The sequence below is a fragment of the Epinephelus moara genome, chromosome 4, assembly GCF_006386435.1.
Source record: "Epinephelus moara isolate mb chromosome 4, YSFRI_EMoa_1.0, whole genome shotgun sequence".
NCBI lineage: Eukaryota > Metazoa > Chordata > Actinopteri > Perciformes > Serranidae > Epinephelus > Epinephelus moara.
In genome coordinates this window covers 6870918-6890949 of record NC_065509.1, presented here as the reverse complement: position 1 = coordinate 6890949, position 20032 = coordinate 6870918, and the positions used below count along the sequence as shown (strand labels likewise).

The 20032-nt window shown below is 42.6% G+C and overlaps 1 protein-coding gene across 1 annotated transcript in view; it reads left to right on the top strand.

Annotated features, from left to right (window-relative positions):
* LOC126388661 (uncharacterized) overlaps positions 1-11520 on the top strand; it is a 16328-nt gene extending 4808 nt beyond the window's left edge. The window contains exon 4 of the mRNA XM_050041879.1: positions 11350-11520. Within this exon, the coding sequence (XP_049897836.1) occupies positions 11350-11520 (171 nt within the window). The remainder of the gene's footprint in view (positions 1-11349) is intronic.
* Positions 11521-20032: the final 8512 nt, after the last annotated feature.

Sequence of the window (20032 nt, the reverse complement as noted above, 5' to 3'; positions counted from 1 at the left end):
CTCACTACCGCAACCTTGGTATCATCTTCGACAGCAACCTCTCCTTCAACCAACACATCAAACAAGTCACTAAAACAGCCTTCTTTCACCTTAAAAACATTTCTCGCCTCCGCCCCTCACTCTCTCGCAATGCTGCCGAAGCCCCGATCCACGCCTTCATTACATCCCGCCTTGACTATTGCAATAGCATCCTTTATGGCACAACCTCCAAACTCCTCAATAATTCCAATATATCCAAAACTCTGCCGACCGCCTCCTCACTCACACCCGCTCCCGCGACCACATCACCCCTGTCCTTCAGAACCTCCACTGGCTCCCTGTTCCACAACGCATCCACTTCAAACTCCTCCTACTCACCCATAAAGCCCTCCACAACCAGGCCCCATCTTACCTCACAGACCTGCTCCACCCTTACACCCCTTCCTGCAGCCTCTGCTCTTCCAGTGCCAACCTTCTCACCGTCCCCAAGACCAAGCACCGAACCTGGGGGGACAGAGCCTTTTCCATTGCTGCCCCCACCCTCTGGAACTCCCTCCCAAAACACATCCGTGACTGCACTGACCTCCCATCATTCAAATCACTACTCAAAACTCACCTGTTCCGTTCTGCTTTTAATGTTTAGCTACTTTTATTCATTTATTTATTTATTTAGTTGTTTCTTCACTCCCATTGCTATTCCTCTTTGTCTTTGATGTCTTTTGCTGAAAATTGTTTTTTTGATGTGTTTTAACCATTTCTGTAAAGTGACTTTGAGAACTTTGAAAAGCGCTTTATAAATAAAATGTATTATTATTATTAATTATTAAGACTGTATTATTATGAAGTCTTGTTGTCAGGCCTGCCATGTGATATTATTATGAAGTCTTGTTGTCAGGCCTGCCATGTGATAGTACTAGAAGTCTTCAAATGGTACAGAATACTGCAGCTAGAATCATAGCTAACACTAGAAAATATGACCACATTACACCAGTTTTAGCTTCCATTTATTGGCTCCATGTCAGATCAGACTAAGGTGCTTCTGATGACCTACGAAATTGTAAAAGAGTGCGCCCCCTCTTACAAATGATATACTGCAATCAGAATCAGGATTCTCTGCTCTCAGAATGCATGGCTCCTGTCTGTCTGCACAGTTAAAAGAAGTCAGCAGGCCACTGGGCCTTTTCCTATCAGGTCATCGTCCTCTGGAATAACCTCCCTATAGACATCAGTCTCATTCTGTTGAGGCCTTTAAATCCTTTCTGCCTTTACTTCCAGTTAGATGCTTAATCTTTGTATACTTCAGGCTAATACCTTTTACAATTGTCCATCTCCATTTAAATGAACCTATTAAGTCTTGCACTATAGTCCATGTTTGTCCTGCCAATGAGAAATGTAATTTTTTCCTCTAAGCCTCTTTTCATTTATGTCCCACAAGCACAGCTACATCCCTCTGCAACCATTCTTCATATATGTTTACAGTTTATCTATATTTTGGTCATACTGGTTGTCTAAACTGTAATTTTACTTGGTTAGTTATTCTTGGTTGGTTATTCTGTCCAGGGGAGGGATCCCTCCTCTGTTAGGCTTCCTTAAGGCCCTGACACACCAAGCCGATGGTCGGCCGTCGGTGAACATCTGTCACCCTAGTTTTTGTGTGTCCTGCACCGTCGGCACTTCGGCGCCGGCGGCTTTTTGGCCGATTTTGCATGTTGAATCGGCGGCGGAGCTTGACGGTGAGAGAGATCACTCTGATTGGCTGTTCAGGTTTAATTTCCTCACCCCTGTAGCGAGTGAATCTGCCTGAAGTGAAACCAGGGCTAACCGGTCCTTCCTCCTCAGGCTCCACTTCACTCAGCTGCCCGACAGACCCGCTGCCTCTTCCCACTTTAACCTGAATAACAAACCTGGGCTAGCTGGGAGCGGCTAGCAGAGCGTTAGCCGCAACATGACCGGAGGGAAGCACAGCCAGTTAGCCTCCGCTAGCCTCCGAGCAAACCCCGGCTCTCCGGGGCTAGCTGGGAGCAACTAGCGGAGTGTTAGCCGCAGCATGACCGGAGGGAAGCTCAGCCAGTTAGCCTCCGCTAACCTCCCAGCTAGTCCCAGCTCTCCGTTTGAATCCAACTGGAGCACCGAGCCCTGGTTTGTTATTCAGGTTAAAGTGGGATGAAGCAGTGGGTTTGTCGAGCAGCTGAGTGAAGTGGAGCAAGGGCGATGTGAGGCGACGTAGATGACGCAACAGTTGGCTTTCGTTGTTGCTAGTTCTTTGATGTTGGTTTGGTGTCTCCGCACCTTTAAAGGGACAGTGCACCCAAAAATGAAAATTCAGCCATTATCTACTCACCCATATGCCGAGGGAGGCTCAGGTGAAATTTTAGAGTCCTCACAACACTTCCGGAAATCCAAGGGAAGAGGGGCTAAAAACAGAGCTCAAATGACGTTTTTCCAAGCAACCTTTTATGTCGGGGCTTCAGGACAGTGATCACTACAGACGAGCAGTATGGAGATATTTTGTGGTTTCAATTATGTGTTTTTGGACGTTTGAATCTGGGGCGCCGTCAGCCTCCGTTAGGTGGAGTTGTGTTGCTACCCCCTCTCTCCTTGGACCTACGCAAGTGCTGTGAGGACTCTAAAACTTCACCTGAGCCTCCCTCAGCATATGGGTGAGTAGATAATGGCTGAATTTTAATTTGTGGGTGCACTTTCCCTTTAAGTTTCTTCCATTTCTTTTTCCTTTGGAAAGATTTTTCTGGGGGATTTTTTTGATTCCAAGGACAAAGTGAATCCTATGCTGTAGAGATTGTAAAGTCCCTTGAGGCCAATTTATGATTTGTGATATTGGGCTACATAAATAACATGGACATGACTTCAATAATTTCCATCACAAATTGCATTGTCACTCTTGTTTTTCATTACCATCAGATGGAGAAGCTAAATCCTGCAGGGTTCAGGTAGTCAGAAACCAGCTGTGTCTATTCTTAACTGCTGAGCTAACTCAGGCACAGAAATGAGTCTGTGATACTGAAGAAGGAAGACACACCTGCAGCCACACAATCAGACTGGATATTGTTATGATTATGTTTATAGGGGTTTTTAATAACCAGGTTTCTCATATTCCAAAAAAAGCTCCTCATCACAAATGTCATGAAAACCAGGAGAAAACTCGAAACTAGGAAACTAATGTATGGATGACGATAATGTTATGCATCGGAAAAAGTAGTAAATACATATGCCTAAGTGATGTGTTTGTGTTTGAATTTAATGCATTATTTTATCAGGTGAATTCTGCGAGCAGCAGCAGAGAGACGCAGGCAGGGACAGGTTCCCAGTTGAGCTCTAATGTCACAGTGAAATGTCAGGACAGTTCATTGGTTGATAGAAAAATAAATACAAGTTTTGGGCATGGTTTAAAGGTTAATGCTTAAGGTATGACTCACACATTCTTCGGTGACAGCCCAGTGGCCAGAAATTTTTTTTTGTATTGTACATTTCTGAAAACGATGAATATGTTACCTTTTTACATTTCATAAGTATCATATCAACATTTCTAAAGTGACAAAGTATATGAGCTGACTTTGTCATCAGGAGGTGGAGGGGAGGGTGAATGACATGTCACCTTGACAAGATGCCTGCCAAGCTGCAGTCCACAAGACCAACAAACTACACCATAGATTGTTTTCGGCAACCCTTCGCAGCATTTCCACCAGCAAGCCTGCGTGCTTTGTACCAACACATTGCTAAATTTCCCAGTGCTGTTTGAGCCATGGAACCTGCATGTTTTTCACCTACACATTGCAGCATTTCCCAGCAGCATCTGAGCTACCAAACCTGGGTGTCTTTAACTGACCTGTCCCTGCTTTTCCTGCAGACTTTGTATTTTAGGCCAAAACATGATCTTTTCTTATCAATAATCAAGTGGTTTTTGTGTCTAAACCTAATCACTTTTCACCACAGCAATGTTGAGAATAAACATATCTGCTACACAATAATGTACAAATGTAACTTGTGTGTAGTTTGCAGAAACATACAGTGCCAACTTTTTTTCTGGCAACCAAGTTGAAAATGAGATTTTAAATGGCTTACAACAGCCGGTTAAACAGTAGCATATTATCTACGAGTAATCTATTACATATTTATTTCAGCTAATATTTGTACATTTCACATATACATTTTAGCGACAGATTTAAAATAATAATAAAAAAAAAAATCTAGGCATTTAAGAGCAAATACTAACAATTAAAAAATAATAAAGTGTTGAATAAAGCAAAAGGTTTGCAGTTTGTGCATGTTTGCATAAGATATAGAAAATAGACAGAGACCCAATGGCAAACCTGTCTTTGTAGGACATCTGACATATTCTCCTACAAAACATTTGCTGTGCTGACATCCTTGAACAGGGCACGAAGCTCAAAGATAAATAACTGCAAAATGTTTTCATACTACCTCCGTATGTCAACAAATGCACAGGCCACAGCAATATGGTCCACCACATCTTTTCTTACTGCTTTTAGTTAAATTGCAAAGGTAAACACAATCTGTAAAAACAAATGTTATAGAAAAGAACTGACACATCAAATAGATTCTAGTCACAGTGTATTCAACAATGTGTATTTTGTACACAGGCTCAGTGTGTAAAATATGTAATTTCCTAAATAAATAACAGCATGCAATATTTGTAAAAAAAAAAAAAAAAAAGAATAAAGACTTGTGTTAGCGATGGTAAAATATATTCTTTAACAATAAAAGGATACAGTGACTGAACTGCATGACTGTCTCTGCCAGCCTCAGACCTGCAGGTCCAGCATGAATGTCTGGCTCAGTAAACTGACGCTCAGACATCTCTGCAGGATGTCCATGTGAACCAGTGTAATCTCTGGCCGGTGTTGTTGTGGTGGAGGTAGATAACACTGATGTCAGACCCAAATCTCTCTTTGCTGTCACACAACTGTGTATTCTGAGGATAAAAGGCAGCGGCAGCATCCAGCTGATAGCAGGTTCCCAACAACACAACACGGTGCTGCAGATGACTCTGAAACAGAGAGGAGGGCTGGAGGGAACAGTGGTGTGGTAATTAGCTAACCCAGCATTTAAAAATAAGGTTACAACTGAGTTATCAGTTTATTAGGTATACACATTAGACTCAGCGGTGTGTTACAGTGTTTCTGGCCTTTAGAACAGCATGAATTAATCTGAGCGTATGATACTGGGAATGTTGTGCACAAATCTTGCACCATGTAGATTTGATTGCAGTTTGTTGGACAGCCTTGCTGTGAGCATGCTTTTCCTCTTCATCCCAAAGATGCTAGATTGAGATGTGATGTGCAGGCCGCTGAAGCAATAAAAACTCAAGCCCCTTTTACACGTGGTTCATCCCTTAAACGTTCAGGCACATTTCCTGCATGGGTTCATGTGTGAATGGGAACAGGGATCCATATTCAGGGAAATCTGTCCAGCTTATTTCCCACCTCAAAACCTTTTTTGTGCTGTCAGTCTTCCTCTGTTGGTGATGAGACAGCCTTGCAGTTCAGCTGGAGAACCTCCGCTGCAGCTAAACAAAGCGCAAATCATTTTCAGATTACATTGCACATTTATTTTTCATGTGCCTGATCGGACAAGTGCATGAGGCATTCTATTTGCCCTAGCACAGTTTACTTGCCCCAGGCAAGCGTTAATGTCAAGCCCTGCCAATGCATTCTCTTCCAAACTTGTCAAATATGGCTGCTTTGTCTATGGTCTTTCATGCCTAAATATGACACACTAGGTATTCTCCTGCATCTGTTGTTGACCTTTCAAGCCTCCATGTCAAGTTGAGCCCATTACATTCATTGAGCCCTTTCAACATACACTTCAATTTTCACAGGAAATGTACAGTTTCTGCTTGTTAGATGCAGACAGTCTTTTTTAAAATTAACTTACAATGTTGGTTCAACACCTCATATTTGCATTTATTTCCTTCTGCAAATAAGCAGGTAGTAAGGTTAAGAAAAAAAAACTAGGGCTGTAGTCTCCTGGTCGACTAGTCAATTATTTGGTCGCTATGCTCTCGTCCGACCAAATTCTCATTGGTCGAATAATCGCCATGTTACTTTCATAAGGAGGAAAGTGCTACATCAACAGCTTTCCAGGATTAATCCATTATTTCCTGCGGCGGGGGGACAGGCTAAGTTACCTGTGAAAATGTTGTTGACAAAGTTGAACTTGCCCACCCTGACGCTCAGCGTCGCGGTGACGCAGACCTCCTGTCTGTTTCTGTAAGCTGACACCTTTTCTCTCAGTGGAAAAGAAGCTTGTATTTACTTTTGATTTCACAGATAAGAAACAATAAATTGTGAAGACAGTAAAGCCTCCACTAAAATAGCATTTTAAGTCGTGTGTGTGACTTATCGTTCAGGGATTTATACTTCGGGATTTATCCTGGCTTCATATGAGCAGAGGAAATCTCCGCTCGTCGCTAGGCTAATGTATGCAATGTATGCCATAGGCTGCCGCTAATAACGTTAGCATGTTGTATTTGCTTGGAAAACGTGTTTAGTATAAGACAGTTGTTTTATCGGTGAATGTTGTGAGTTGTAATGGAGCCAAATTATGTGCCGTTACCTTTCTAAAATGTTGCTGTTGTCCCTGGTTTTATATTCGTAGAGGAAAAGATCGCTAGACGCTAGGCTAATTTATACAATGTAAAATGCCATAGACTTGTGCTGTTAACGTTAGCATGTTGTATTGGTGGGGGAAATGTTTGGAGGTGTAACTGCAGAGTGACCCTAATCGATTAGTTGAAGATTATGTGCGACTTTAGTCGACCAAGACTTTCTTTGGTTGACTACAGCCCTAAAAAAAACAACATAATTTGGCTTAAAACTCACACAGGAGGCGAACAGTGAGTTCCTTGATGAAAGTCTGGGGTTTATTGGACCCAACCATCACACCTCTGACCCACCACATTGGGACTTTCCAGCTCCTTATATTATGTTTCACACTGAAGCCACCTGGTGGTGTATCACACTGCCACGACAGGTGCCTTTTTGTGTCTTGTGTTTGACACAAAAGTCACTGACAAAGTGGTGGCTTTAATGAGTTCTGAATGAGTACGGGCTGGCCCTGCCCTCGCATCATTTATTAAATCTCTGTGGGTGCATTGCTTTCCTTCATTTCTGGTATGGTAACATTTCTAATATTGAGGTTAATGTTAATACATTGAGCATGTTATTGAGTTTCAGAAAGCTTTAAGGCTACTGTTCATCAGATGTGACAAATACAGGGCAGCATTCACTGACGATAGCAACACATTAATAAAAAAAAGAAAAAGCTGATCGCTGCTGATTAGGCATGTGCCGGTTACCAGCGTCACGGTTTACCACGGTAAAAGAATGTCACGGTGTCACTAACTGCCCATTTTTCGTTCCGACGGTAAAGGCCGACGGTGTAACCTACGCTACGTTTCATAAATGGGAACTTCAGGAACTCAAAACTCAGAAATAACTCTGTGCAAGTCGTACATTTTAACTGGCACACTCTGAAATCATGCATGTGCAGCCGCTGCAGTCAGCACAATTATTGGGGGGGCAGCCTCAGTCAGTATGTCAGTAATCAGTGTAAATCCATTCACGTGCAAACTGCAAACATGGCTGGAGGAGGCGAAGCTGAACTTTTCCCACCGGCGAAAAGGACGAAGTCGGTGGTGTGGGACCATTTAGGCTATCAGAAGAACCCCTAGAGCCAAGGCAAAGACCCGCTCCTCCCGTGCTGGGCTCCAGTTCCCAGTCGGCCGTGTTCACAGGCTGCTGCACAAAGGAAACTATGCGGAGCGTGTCAGTGCCGGTGCCCCCGTCTACCTGGCGGCTGTGCTGGAGTATCTGACCGCTGAGAGCCTGTTTTTTTATCATCATCATCATCATCATCATCATCATCATTATTATTATTACCGCGGTAATACCGATTACCGTGGTATGTTTGCCCACGGTTATCATACCGTCAAAATCTCATACCGGCACATTTCTACTGCTGATTAGCTGTTGCTGCCATTCGACGCAGCACTGAGAGCACATATCCTTGAGCTGCTCTCGGCTCGGTTAGCATGAGCTAACACACCACAATGTGATCTCATAACCAGCCTACTCTTCATATTGTGGTACTTCTGCAGAAGCCCTAAATCAGTGGGTAACATTCAACACCAAGCTGTTAATCTCACACTGACACCAAAAAGGCTCAACTCTGTCATGAAACCTGTTGATAACCGATGGGCAATGTTAGCTGTGTGATGCTAACAGTTAGCCCTGTCACTGTGTGTGTGACTCTGTCCAGGCACAGAGTTGCGATCCTGCAGCAGTAGTCTCACGAATCACGATAGACAGAGATAGAGAGAAGGGCTGTGTGAATCAATACGCTGCACGCAGCTCTACAATGAAATTATATTTTACCCTTTTAAATGGTCAAATCTGTGGTAATGTCCCGATGATTAGACAAAATTGCAAGGTTGTGCAGTATAAAGAGAGACTGGCTTAATTTGCGTTCACTGTTACTATCACAACATGGCAACATCCTGGAGGGACCGAGACATTATCTCCAAAGTAAGATATGCCTAGTCTTAGCTCCACTGTAGATATCTTAAAAGGAATTTTAAGTAATAACTCAAATTCAAGATGTTTCCATGATAGATTTGACTGGACAAAACTCCAATCTCAGACATCTACAATTGAATTTTGAAACAAAATTTTGAAACCCTGCCAACCTCAGACCTGACATTGTACAGAGATTTAACCTTCGGTTTTGCCTGGTTTCATTCTCAGCAGGTATGCATTAGATAACATTCAATTTTTTGTGTTTTGTGTTTCCACCACAGAAAGAACTGATTAGGTTTTGGGGTCTGGAATGTCACGAAAGCTGTTTTTGTTGGAATGTTTAAACTTTACCTCTTTCAACACAAAACAAAACTTTATGTGGTCAACGTCATATCAGCAAGCATTTGCTAACATTACAGCTCTCCTGGATCAGCCTCTAAAGCTTCATGTGGATAAAAGCTAAGGGAAGCTAACATCAAGAATATGATTATTTCATCTATTACACTAACATGGTGCATGAACTGTACTCAAACAAAAATTGTCTTTTATCAAATTATCATAAACTAACTGACACACACAAACCAGGGGTAAGTAGCCTTTGCAGCATAGAAGACTGGTTTCTAAACCTCTTAGGAAAAAGTGAAAAAGTGTGTTGGGACAACACCCATGTGTGTGGTCAGTAGGGGCCAAGAGCTCATTTTTGCCCCAGGGCCCCTAACCTGCTTAATCCGACCTTGCATGGAGACTACAAGCGCATATCACAGAGCCTCTGTTATAAAACCAGCCCCAGATGGCCTTATCAGAGGCGGAGCTAGAATCTCAGCACAGTGGGGGCAGAGCTTTCTCAGGGGGCCCTTGTGACTAAGTCATTTTAAAATTCACATCTGTAAAATGACAGACATATTCATATGCTATGCAAGATGCGTAAGTTGTTGATCCAAACAAGCCTATATATGTTTGTCAGACGGGCTTGTTTTGAGGAACTAATAAAGAAAACAAGTTGCAGGTCAAGTTAAAATGTTTCAGCACCGAGGATGGGCCCTAGGGCAGCTACCCCCATGCCTGTTGCATTGGAGGATCCAGGGTTTTTGGAGCTGGTCACTACTAGTTCTAATCTGACCATTCTGTTTTTTGAATCCACCTCCGCAGCACTACATCACAGGAGTACACCATTAAACCCCAAAGACTATTTTCAAGCTCTGGCAAGTACACAGAGAGATACACACTGATCATGTATAACAAATGTTTGTGGTATTGTAACACCACACTCACTCTACAGCTCTGGGATTGCTAGCCTTTTCCATTAGCATTTGTTCTGAGATGATTTGCCCTGAACAGAGATCTGCTTCTCTATTTCTCTTCCCTGTTTATACGGCTGTAACATTACCAACAGCTCTATTTTCATTTGTGTACTGTGGCTATCTGCCAACAATGGCTTTCCTCTCCAAACCTTGGAAGGTAGGGATGCTGCGAGTTGATAAGGCAGCCATTTCCTTATCAGGACAGATAAGAGATAAAAGTATGGACAGAGGCTGGGCTGTTAATTAGACCATCAATTCAACAGGACTGCGCTTTTGTAACCACTGGCAACACACAGGGGTGGAGCCTGGTGGACACGGGCTGTTTCAATGCATGAACATGCACGTAGCTCGTCCCAGGCTAGTGGTCAGCAGGCCACAGTCATGACAGCAGAGGACAAGGACAGGCCAGGGACCACTGATAAGCAGCCACAATCAGAGCAAGCACACAAACAAGCATACTATGTGCAGACACACACTCAAATAAGAGTGTCGGTAGAATGATAATAGTACTATTGAATGAGAGCAAGTGTTGAAGGCTGAGGGATGAAGTTCTTTATCACTTTTCCAGAGGCCTACACTGTCTTCAAATATCAGATGAATTGCCCCAACTCTTTCTAATCTCTCCATGGACATTGCACACAGTTAATTCTGCGGGTTATCCAATCACCTCCTCTGTATTGGGCACCAATTCTGCAAAGACATTTTGCTGTTGATTTTTATTTATTATTTTTTTACGCTTTGAGCACCACAGATTCAATTGTACATGCACGTGGTTGAGTTTAAGAAAAAAGGACAGGGTTTGGCTTTATAATCTTACAGGAAGCAAACACCAGCCTCCTTTTATAGGGAGGGATGGCCAAGGGCTCTGAGATGGGGGAGGAGGCAGCGATTCACATGAACGTACATGAACGTGCAGCCGGACCGGCTTGTAAACAAGGGGCTGGAGATCAACACAGAGAGAGGGTGTGTGACGTCATGCTATACTCCAGATGAAATTACACCTCTAGTTCTTCACATAGCAATTTTTTAATTCCTTCAATCTAGAAATGATGAATTTCCGCTTATTGCCCCTTTAACTCTCTCCATGAGGCACCTGAAACTGTCATCCATAGCACAATGAAAATGTTTTGTCACTGATTAGAAAGACTATTCAGTAAATAGTCCAGTACAGGTGGTTAATAATGGCTGACCTCCGCTGTTTCTGGACCTCACACTCCCTCTCCTGTGCAGCAGCATCCAAAGTTTTTATAGACCTGTTTCAGAGCAGAAACAAAAGAAAGTGTACTCCCTCAGGAATGTTCATTTTGATTCCATCCCTGTCGTGAGCTAAGGCAGCCTGGCCACAAAGGCCACTCGAGACAATGCAGGTGGCACAGCTGCACCCAATGGAATTGTCCCTCACAGCTCCCTTACAGACAAGATAGCGGCAATAATAACAAAACTTTTTTTTTTCAACTCATAATGTGCTTAACTCTAGTGGATCATAACATATCTGGTATGGCATTAATCTGCAGATGCTCTGGTTCAAAATGAGACCAAACGTTGGATGCGATGGAGGTGGCTTGGACAGCCTCCCTAAACACATGCTCGCCAGAGAAGGGGCTAGGAAGCAGCCGACCTTTGACTGCTTTTCCCTTTGCTATGTGATGGAGGTGACTTGGCCAACCACTCCAAACCTATGCTGAAGAAAGGTACCGAGAGGAGGCCAACCTTCCACAGCTTGCATCCCACCTTCCTCTGTCTAAAAACATTGCAAAAATTCGGCCTCCACAGCCCTGGTACCCCTGCGAAGGCGGGGGGGAAGGCAGCCCTGAAGAGGAGTACCTGCCACTGCCTGCTTGCCCCTTCTACTGTCTTACATTTTCATGTACATTGCCCCTCTGCTACATGATGGGGCGGCTTGGACAACCACCCTGGACTCATGCTTGCCAGAGAAGGGGACCGGGAAGCAACCAAACTGACGATGGATGTCAGTTTTTTAGCCACAATAAAGGCAAAAATGTATCCTGCAAAGATGGTAAGGCTCATTATTTTAAGCCAATACAGTTTCTGTAAACTCTATGCTTCTGCTACATGATTTTGTGGGTTATTTGTGGCCACTACTGACCAGTTAAAAGGAGTGAGGAGTCAGCAGTCAATGATGGTATACAACAGTCAGTAAAAAAGGTTTTGTCCAACCACCAGAGATCCTTGAGCATACAGTCATAAAATGCACACAAAATATTAGTGACTGGTCTGGTAGTTTGCAAGATTAGCAGGTTTGTGGTTGAGTTTACCATTTTTGTATCATCTTGGTAAAAACAAAAAAATACATTGATCACTAACTTAATGCACCAGCCCTCATGCATACTAAGTGACCCAAATCAAACATCAGTGTGAATAACAGGTGCATGCTGGGTCTGGCTAAAATACTAAATGCTAAAATGCTTAGTGGGATCAAGCTATTTACTGTGATCCCCAGAATACTTGGAAGGAGATGGACTGCACCTGTTGCACCCACAAACAACCCATGTATTAAGGGAGAAGTTAACGTGGAAGCAGGGACATGCCTCTGATTCACAATGGATTAATGAGACAAACCAATATTAATATTCATGATCCCTGCAGAGAATCTCCTCTAGGCTTGTATTATTTATGACAGAAACAGTGAAAAATTACAGAGCAAACATTGTAACAGTGACCTTCAACATGAAGCACCCTTCACAAATAAATGATTCCATTTAAAATCCAAAGTTACATAACACTTTCTTCAAATACAAAATTACAACTCTGCAAAATTATTAATGACAACTGGGTGTAAGGCCACACAGGGAGCACAAATTAACACCTGTGGTTAATACTTAGTAAACAATGTTTTCACGTCTCAGCTAACTGATATGCCCCTTTTTCCACAGATGACCTTGAATGCAACGTGCAGCAGAGATGGGATTAATTGTGATCAGAGCAGAAGAATGCTTAAGTACTGAGAGCTCACAAGACCAGAAAGTAAAAGACTCTCTACTTTAACCAGCATTCATGAAAACACCACTCTGCCTCCACATTATGAAAGTCAACGTAAAAAAAAAGAAAATAAATGTGCTATTTCAACTGTTGAAAAGAAAAAACAGAAATCGACCTTTGTCATTAAAAAAAATGCATCAGCAAAGGGAGGTTGAGAGAAGGTCACATCTAATAATGGAAAAATAAGAGAGCAGCCCTGAGGAACTATTTTCTCAGTGAAACTAAGGTGGCCCAGGAAGGACAAAAGCTCATTTCTGTGGAAGGTGATAACCAGGAATTTAAAACAAGCTGGCTGTGCTGAGAATTTTCTCAGAGTCAAAGGGATGATAGTTCTTCAGCTATGATAACATTGTACTCATCAAAGTATACTACTTCACCTGTCCTGTTGTTCACATTCCTTTAACACAGACACAGACCCCTAGGTAACATGTATTTGTGTTTTTTTATTTCAGTTTTCAATATTCAAATAGGTACACATAAAGACATGTGGTGTCCACAGGCAGCTGCTCTGTCCTTATCCTTCCTGACTGATTCTTCTCTAGTTTTGTTTCTGCTAGTGTCCTTGTCACCACTGGTAGCATGAGGCAGTACCTGCAGCCCAATCAGGTTGCACAGGTAGTCCAGCTCCTCCAGGATGGCACATTCATACGTGCAGTCACAAGAAGGTTTGATGTGTCTCCCAGCACAGTCTCAAGAGCATGGAGGAGACACCAGAAGACTGGCTGTTACTCGAAGAGAGCTGGACAGGGCCGTAGAAGTGCATCAGCCCAGCAACAGGACCAGTATCTGCTCCTTTGTGTGAGGAGGAGCAGGAGGAGCACTGCCAGAGCCCTACAAAATTACCTCTAGCAGACTACTGGTGTGCATGTTTCTGACCAAACTGTCAGAAACAGACTCCATGAGGGTGGCATGAGAGCCCAACGTCCTCTAGTGGGACCTATGCTCACAGCCCAGCACCATACAGCTCAACTGGCATTCGCCAAAGTACACCAGAACTGGCAGGTCCGCCATCGGTGCCCCGTTCTCTTCACAGATTAGAGCAGGTTCACACTGAGCACATGTGACAGGCCTGAAACAGTCTGGAGATGCTGTTGTGCTGTTAGTAACCGGGATTAAATCCTCAGAGTGAGTGTCAGCAGTGTTTCCCACAGGATTTTTGGGGACTATGGCGGGGGGTCCGAACCTTCTAGGGGGGTCCGGGGGCGTGCTTTCTTTTTGTGTTTTGTATATATTTGATTTAAAGGCATCAATCTGGTGAATTCTGAGAGCCAAGTTATGATGGCAGAATATGCCAACCATGTTTACAAAATTTGAATGAACGAGACGGACGCAAAGTAAACGGAGGCTGCACATTGACCCTTTTGCCCATGTCTGCAGGGATGCATGATGGAGTCAAACGGATCATGTACATAATTAACCACAAAATAAGCAAATACTTCATCTTAATGACATATAACACTCATTATGCTCCAGCTGAATCCTCTAAGCAAATGACCATGTTGAATTGAAATTAGTTTATCACGTTAAATGTCCGAAATTGTNCAAATACTTCATCTTAATGACATATAACACTCATTATGCTTCAGCTGAATCCTCTAAGCAAATGACCATGTTGAATTTTAATTAGTTTATTAGTTAAATGTCCGAAATTGTATGAAATTGCTCCAATGCGTTAAACCAAACTTTGCGCATAATCACACAGCCTGATATGCCCTGGCAAACACAGTGGGACTGCTCTGTACAGACCGTTGGTCTTTCTTCCCCTAACCCTGGTTATTTTCTGAAAGCACAGAGCAAAGAAATGTCTTTTTTTTCCTCCCCTGGTCTGCTGTCAGCAGGAGCAGCAGCTGCAGCGGGGATTTCAGCACCAGACAGACAGCGCACGTATAAAAGACTTGACAAGCGTCTCCTTTAAATGTGTTTGCTGCTAGAGAAATTATACATCATAAATGATGACAGTGACATATTTTCAATGAAAAACAATGAGTTGAACGTTCATTTCAAGCTTTTGTAGTAGCTTACAACAAGTTTCAGAATTGTGCGAGTGCGGCCGGAGAGCGGGCGGCAGTGTTTGATGCAGGAAACTCGATATGGACTTGAAATCAATTTCGGAGTGGGGGGGTTTCGGAACGGGGGGTTTCGGAATGGAGGGCTGTCCCCTGTTGGGACATTGTGCACGCACAGCCCTTCACCACCTGGATCCTAAAATAAACACCTGTTTTATTACATAATCATGCTTCCGTGTTGCGCCATTCATTAAGATCCGATATTTCTGTCATTCAAATAACAAGAATTGTGGTTTAATACTCTTAATTATAATAGCCAACTTATTGAAAAATGTCGGGTTTAAATCCCCGCACCCCTAGTTCCGACGTCTATGTGCGTAGCCTACTAACGTACACTGATGGATAAACCACTGATGGATATATGAGAAGTGAATGAGCACATTGATTTTCTAGCCTTGGTACTCTCTTCCAGGGCACGTAGGGTACAACTGAGATTTATTTTAATTTTGGTAACAGCGTAGTGTGTACGTATGGCATATCACCAATCATAGTGGGCCGCCATGGCCAAAAATGCCAGTCCAGCCCTGATTTTTACTGATAAAAACACTATGTATGTTATGGTGAAGGGTTACACTTAAAAAATGGCTAAGGATTAGTGGTTTAACATTTCAGTAATCAAAAGAAAAATGACTAACATTCTGATCTGCCTCTGCAGGGCTATTTTATGATTTTAAATCATGTGCAGCCAAAATATTCTTTTAAAACTCTCTCTCACTCACAAACACAGTTACAGATACGCAAAACAATACAAAATACACAATACGAAAAGAAAACAAAAGGTAAGACTCAAATTAATTACACACAAACAGACACAAATTACTGTTTCCCTCCCTCACGATTTGCAAGTACAGCACCCTGAATCAGAGCATTTTACACAGCTTCAAAAAGAAGAATTCAAAAGCCCTCTGGTAGTTAAATGCCTCTGGGACAGGCCCATTTATGGCAACCCACTGGATCCGTCCTGCTGGAGCTAATCGCGGCCATTCAAGTCAATATAAGCTGCTCCACCTGCAGAAGCGCCGCAGCGCTCCTATAGCCGCAGCCTAGAAGCGGCTTGGCGCTCCACTCCGCTAAAAATACGGGCCGGGTCTATTTTTGACGGCGCTCCAGCCGGTACGCTACAGAGTGTTGTTCATTTACCAGAGGCATTTTATATCTGGCCGATTTTTGGAGACTATGGCGGGGGAAATTAAACTATGGCAGGCCGCCATAGTCTCATCAATGTATGGGAAACACTGGTCAGAACTTACGATGGTGCAGTGTGTCCTGGGGTCCTCCTGGTGCAGGACAATGGCCAGCCCATGTGGCCAGAGTGTGTAGGCAGTTCCTGGATGACAAAGGCATTGATGCCATTGACTGGTCCTGTCGTTCCCCTGACCTTAATCCAGTTGTGCACCTATGGAACGTTATGTATTGGTGCATCCGGCACCGCCAAGACTGTCTAGGAGCTCAATGATGTCCTGATCCAGGTCTGGGAGGAGATCCTCCAGATGTGTCATAAACATGATCTATATTCATCTTTCATTATCTATGTGTCTCTGCAATTCATTTATTTGGTTGGATCAGGTTTTATTCAGTGGAAGATATCAGGTGTTTGATATCTTTCAGCAACTGAGGAAGCCAAACATTCAAATATGAAAGAATCATAGATGTGAAACAGACTATATTTTTCTGTAAAAGAAGGTTAAAAAGGAAAGAATCAGATAGGTGACTTTCATTGATCGAAGCTTCTCACTATTTGGCCTCAGACACTGCACCTTCTTGACTGAAGACTATGAAGTAAGAGGAAGGCCAAAGATCATCTTGTTGCTCTCATTACTCCTCAAGATCTCTTCTCTGCTGCTTTTCTACTCTTCTGACCCATTGCCTATGCAGATGGGCCCAGAATTTTACTGAATCTAGGCCGGCATTCAGCCAAATTTGAAAGAAAGAAACCCCGAAAACAAAATCTCAGAATTCAACCATATCTGTCAAACGCTGCTGCCATCACTCCAGCAACGTGGGAGAGACCTGAGAATGCAAGAGGATGCCCACGAGCTCCAGATAAGAAGTGGCTGCCTCTTTTTTCCACCTTGTAACTCTAGCCCCTTTTACACTGCCTGTTCAAGTTGGGAATATCATGCCTTTATGCCACCTTGCTGTTCTGTATATAAGGTACGGTCAGGGAATGGGGGACAGAGTTGTCTTGCCTTTGAGACGCCACAGGAGGAAGTAACAGCGCCAAAACAGTGTCTGTATGAGTAGGACAGCCAATAGGACGGGACCATGGGCAGGACAGGTGTGACATTTTAACAACCTGCTGTACATGCAACCCATCTGAGCGGCTGTGGCTCAGAGGTAGAGCCACCAATCAGAAGATCAGTGGTTTGATCCGTGGCTCCTCCAGTCTGCATGGTGAAGTATCCTTGAGCAAAATACTAAACCCCAAATTGCTCCCGATGCTTCCATCGGTGTGTGAGTGTGTTAAAAACTAAAATAGCAGGTGGCACCTTGTATGGTAGCCTGGGCCACCAGAATGTGTTTGTGACTAGGTGAATGTGACTCGTAGTGTAAATAGCGCTGTGAGTGGTCAGATGACTAGAAAGGCACTATACAAATGCAGGTCCATTACCATTACCATCTTGGGAGATTCAGAAAGCAGTAAGTAGCAGTTAGCTGCTAACTAAAAGAGAGCCAAACATGTCCACAAAACTAAAAACAATGAGGTCCAGAAGCTTCTTACTGTCCCAGTGTGTGTCACTTGAGAGGCCAACACTGTTGCATTTGACTTCACACCTCTTTTGGTTCCGCGATGCCGCTATTTAAAATCACACATTGGAGTGCAATGATGACGCAATTTTTTTGGTTCTGTGTAAAATGCAAAGCAGGCATAAAGAAGGGACTTTGTAGCAACACTATATCATGTCATCTGTGTAAAAAGAGCTGCTGTTCCAAGGAGGCACTTGAAAACAAGGAGTATGGTAAAATTGAAGACAAACATATATGGCGTGTCACCTCGGCAAAAGGCTGCAGACCAGTGTTGGAAAACAACAAACAACAAAGCCTGTTGTGATTTCTCATGTCATTGCTGTGTTTCCAGCTGCTTTTTAGGCACCTAACGTGAATGTTTTTTAGCAACCTGTGGCTGTTTGTCTACTGGTGATACTGGAACAAAAAGTGATTGTTTTGTACCTACTGTAGATATCACTGCGTTTTCAGCAGGCACAGTGCCCACAAAACTGGGTATTTTAAGCCAAAACATGGTCTTTTCCAAACCATGACCAAGTGGTTTTTGTGCCTAAACATAACCACACATCAATGACAATGTTGTGAAAACTTAAGTATCTGCTACATCATATCATGCAAATGTAACGTACCTGTGGTTTAAAGACTCCTACAATGACAACATTTATCCTGGCTGGTGGGTTGCGGAACCAGCAGCTGAATCTTAAGTAGAAGTCATAAGTAGGATCTCCCATTAAAGTAGAAATAATATTGAATTGCATTACTTTTCCCTTGTGCTTCCCAAAGTCTCAGCTGCTGAACGGTGCATTCATTAAATTTAATTGGTCAATTCAAAGTTTTCATCCACTTAGAGATTGCCAAGATATCTCCGCTTATTTATCTGGTGTGTTTGGTGTTCATTGTTGTATTTATTGTGTTCATTCATCATCACATCTATTCATTTGTATGTTAGCAGTTAGCAGTTGTATGTGTAATTAGTTTAATAAACTTCCCATACATAAAGAGCCTTATTATATGGTCTGTGAATGTATGCTGCATTGTGGTCACTGTCCACGAGTCAAGAACCTTCAGAATTGAGATTGAATTAATTAATAGGCTTTCATTTTTTTTCCATTTTGGAAGATGGTGCCCTGAGGTGGATTTAATTCAAATTAAAATCTGTTATTTAATATAAAACTGATTATTTCTGATAGCCAAAGTTGAGAGACATCACTCTCCTTCATCTTTTGTGCCAAGTCATGTGTTTAGGATGCATATTTTTGGAGCCTCTTGAAGCTCATTAATTATCACTACATATTTTGGTTTTAATTAATGCATTTATGCTTCAGACATATGTGGAATGCCTGGCCTGATATTCTGGCAATATGCTGCATGTAGTTATAGCGTCTGAACACAGATAAACAAATCCAACAGTGGTTCGAAGCTGTTAGAAACCAATTAATGTTTCATAAATTGCTGTAGAACTGATATCAATCAGCTGATGTTTGGTTTAAACTTAAGGTGCAGGCTTATATTTGACCATTGGGGGGGAATGCCTCCTAGGGATTAATAAGGATACAGTGTATTTTAGTCTTAGTCTTGAGATTAAAATGTTTATTAGTTTTAATCACATTATAGTCATTATTATCCTTTATAGTTTTAGTCTACAAAAATTCATGTCATTTTAGTCAACTTTTAGTCATTATGTTTTCTATATGTTTCTTTCTTTCTTTTTTTAATCTTTAAACTAATCCAGTAAGGCTAATTCATGTATTAGAAATTAGAATTAAGGTGACAGGTTATATAAAAAATTAATTTCGACAATTTTTTTCTACAGCTACAAATCATTTCTACACACTTGCAAACTGTCATTTCTCCAGCAATTTCTGACAAGTTTAAGAGGTGACCTACGAGCACACACTTTGTGATCATCAGTTAAGGCCTAACATCTCTATATTTGTGCTCTTAAAAAACTTTGACACCACAAATAACTAATCTGAGACAACTAGGACTTGTACCCAGGTTCATTGTAAACCCTGAATTATCAATCTCACTGTAAGGAAGCAGGAAAATAACTACATCAAAGCCTGAATTTTTCTTAATCTGCAACATTAAGAAAGAATTCTACAACTAAACTTTCAGATACACGAGAAAACTCTGCCGAGTTCAGACTGTTTACTTACAGCACAGCTACACTCACAGATATCTGAGCCTCCTACCTGCCTGTCAAACAGCATCAAACCATAAACCTTCCTGAGACAGTCTGGCACTGAGTGGAGTCCAGCGGGGATCAGCTCTGAAGACAGGCAGCAGGCCGCTGCTTGCTCTGCTGCTGTTCAGCAGCTAACAAGGGGAGCTTCTGCTAACAGCCACCGCTGCAACTAACAAACTCGAACACAAATCCATTCAACTCTTCCACCATCCACAG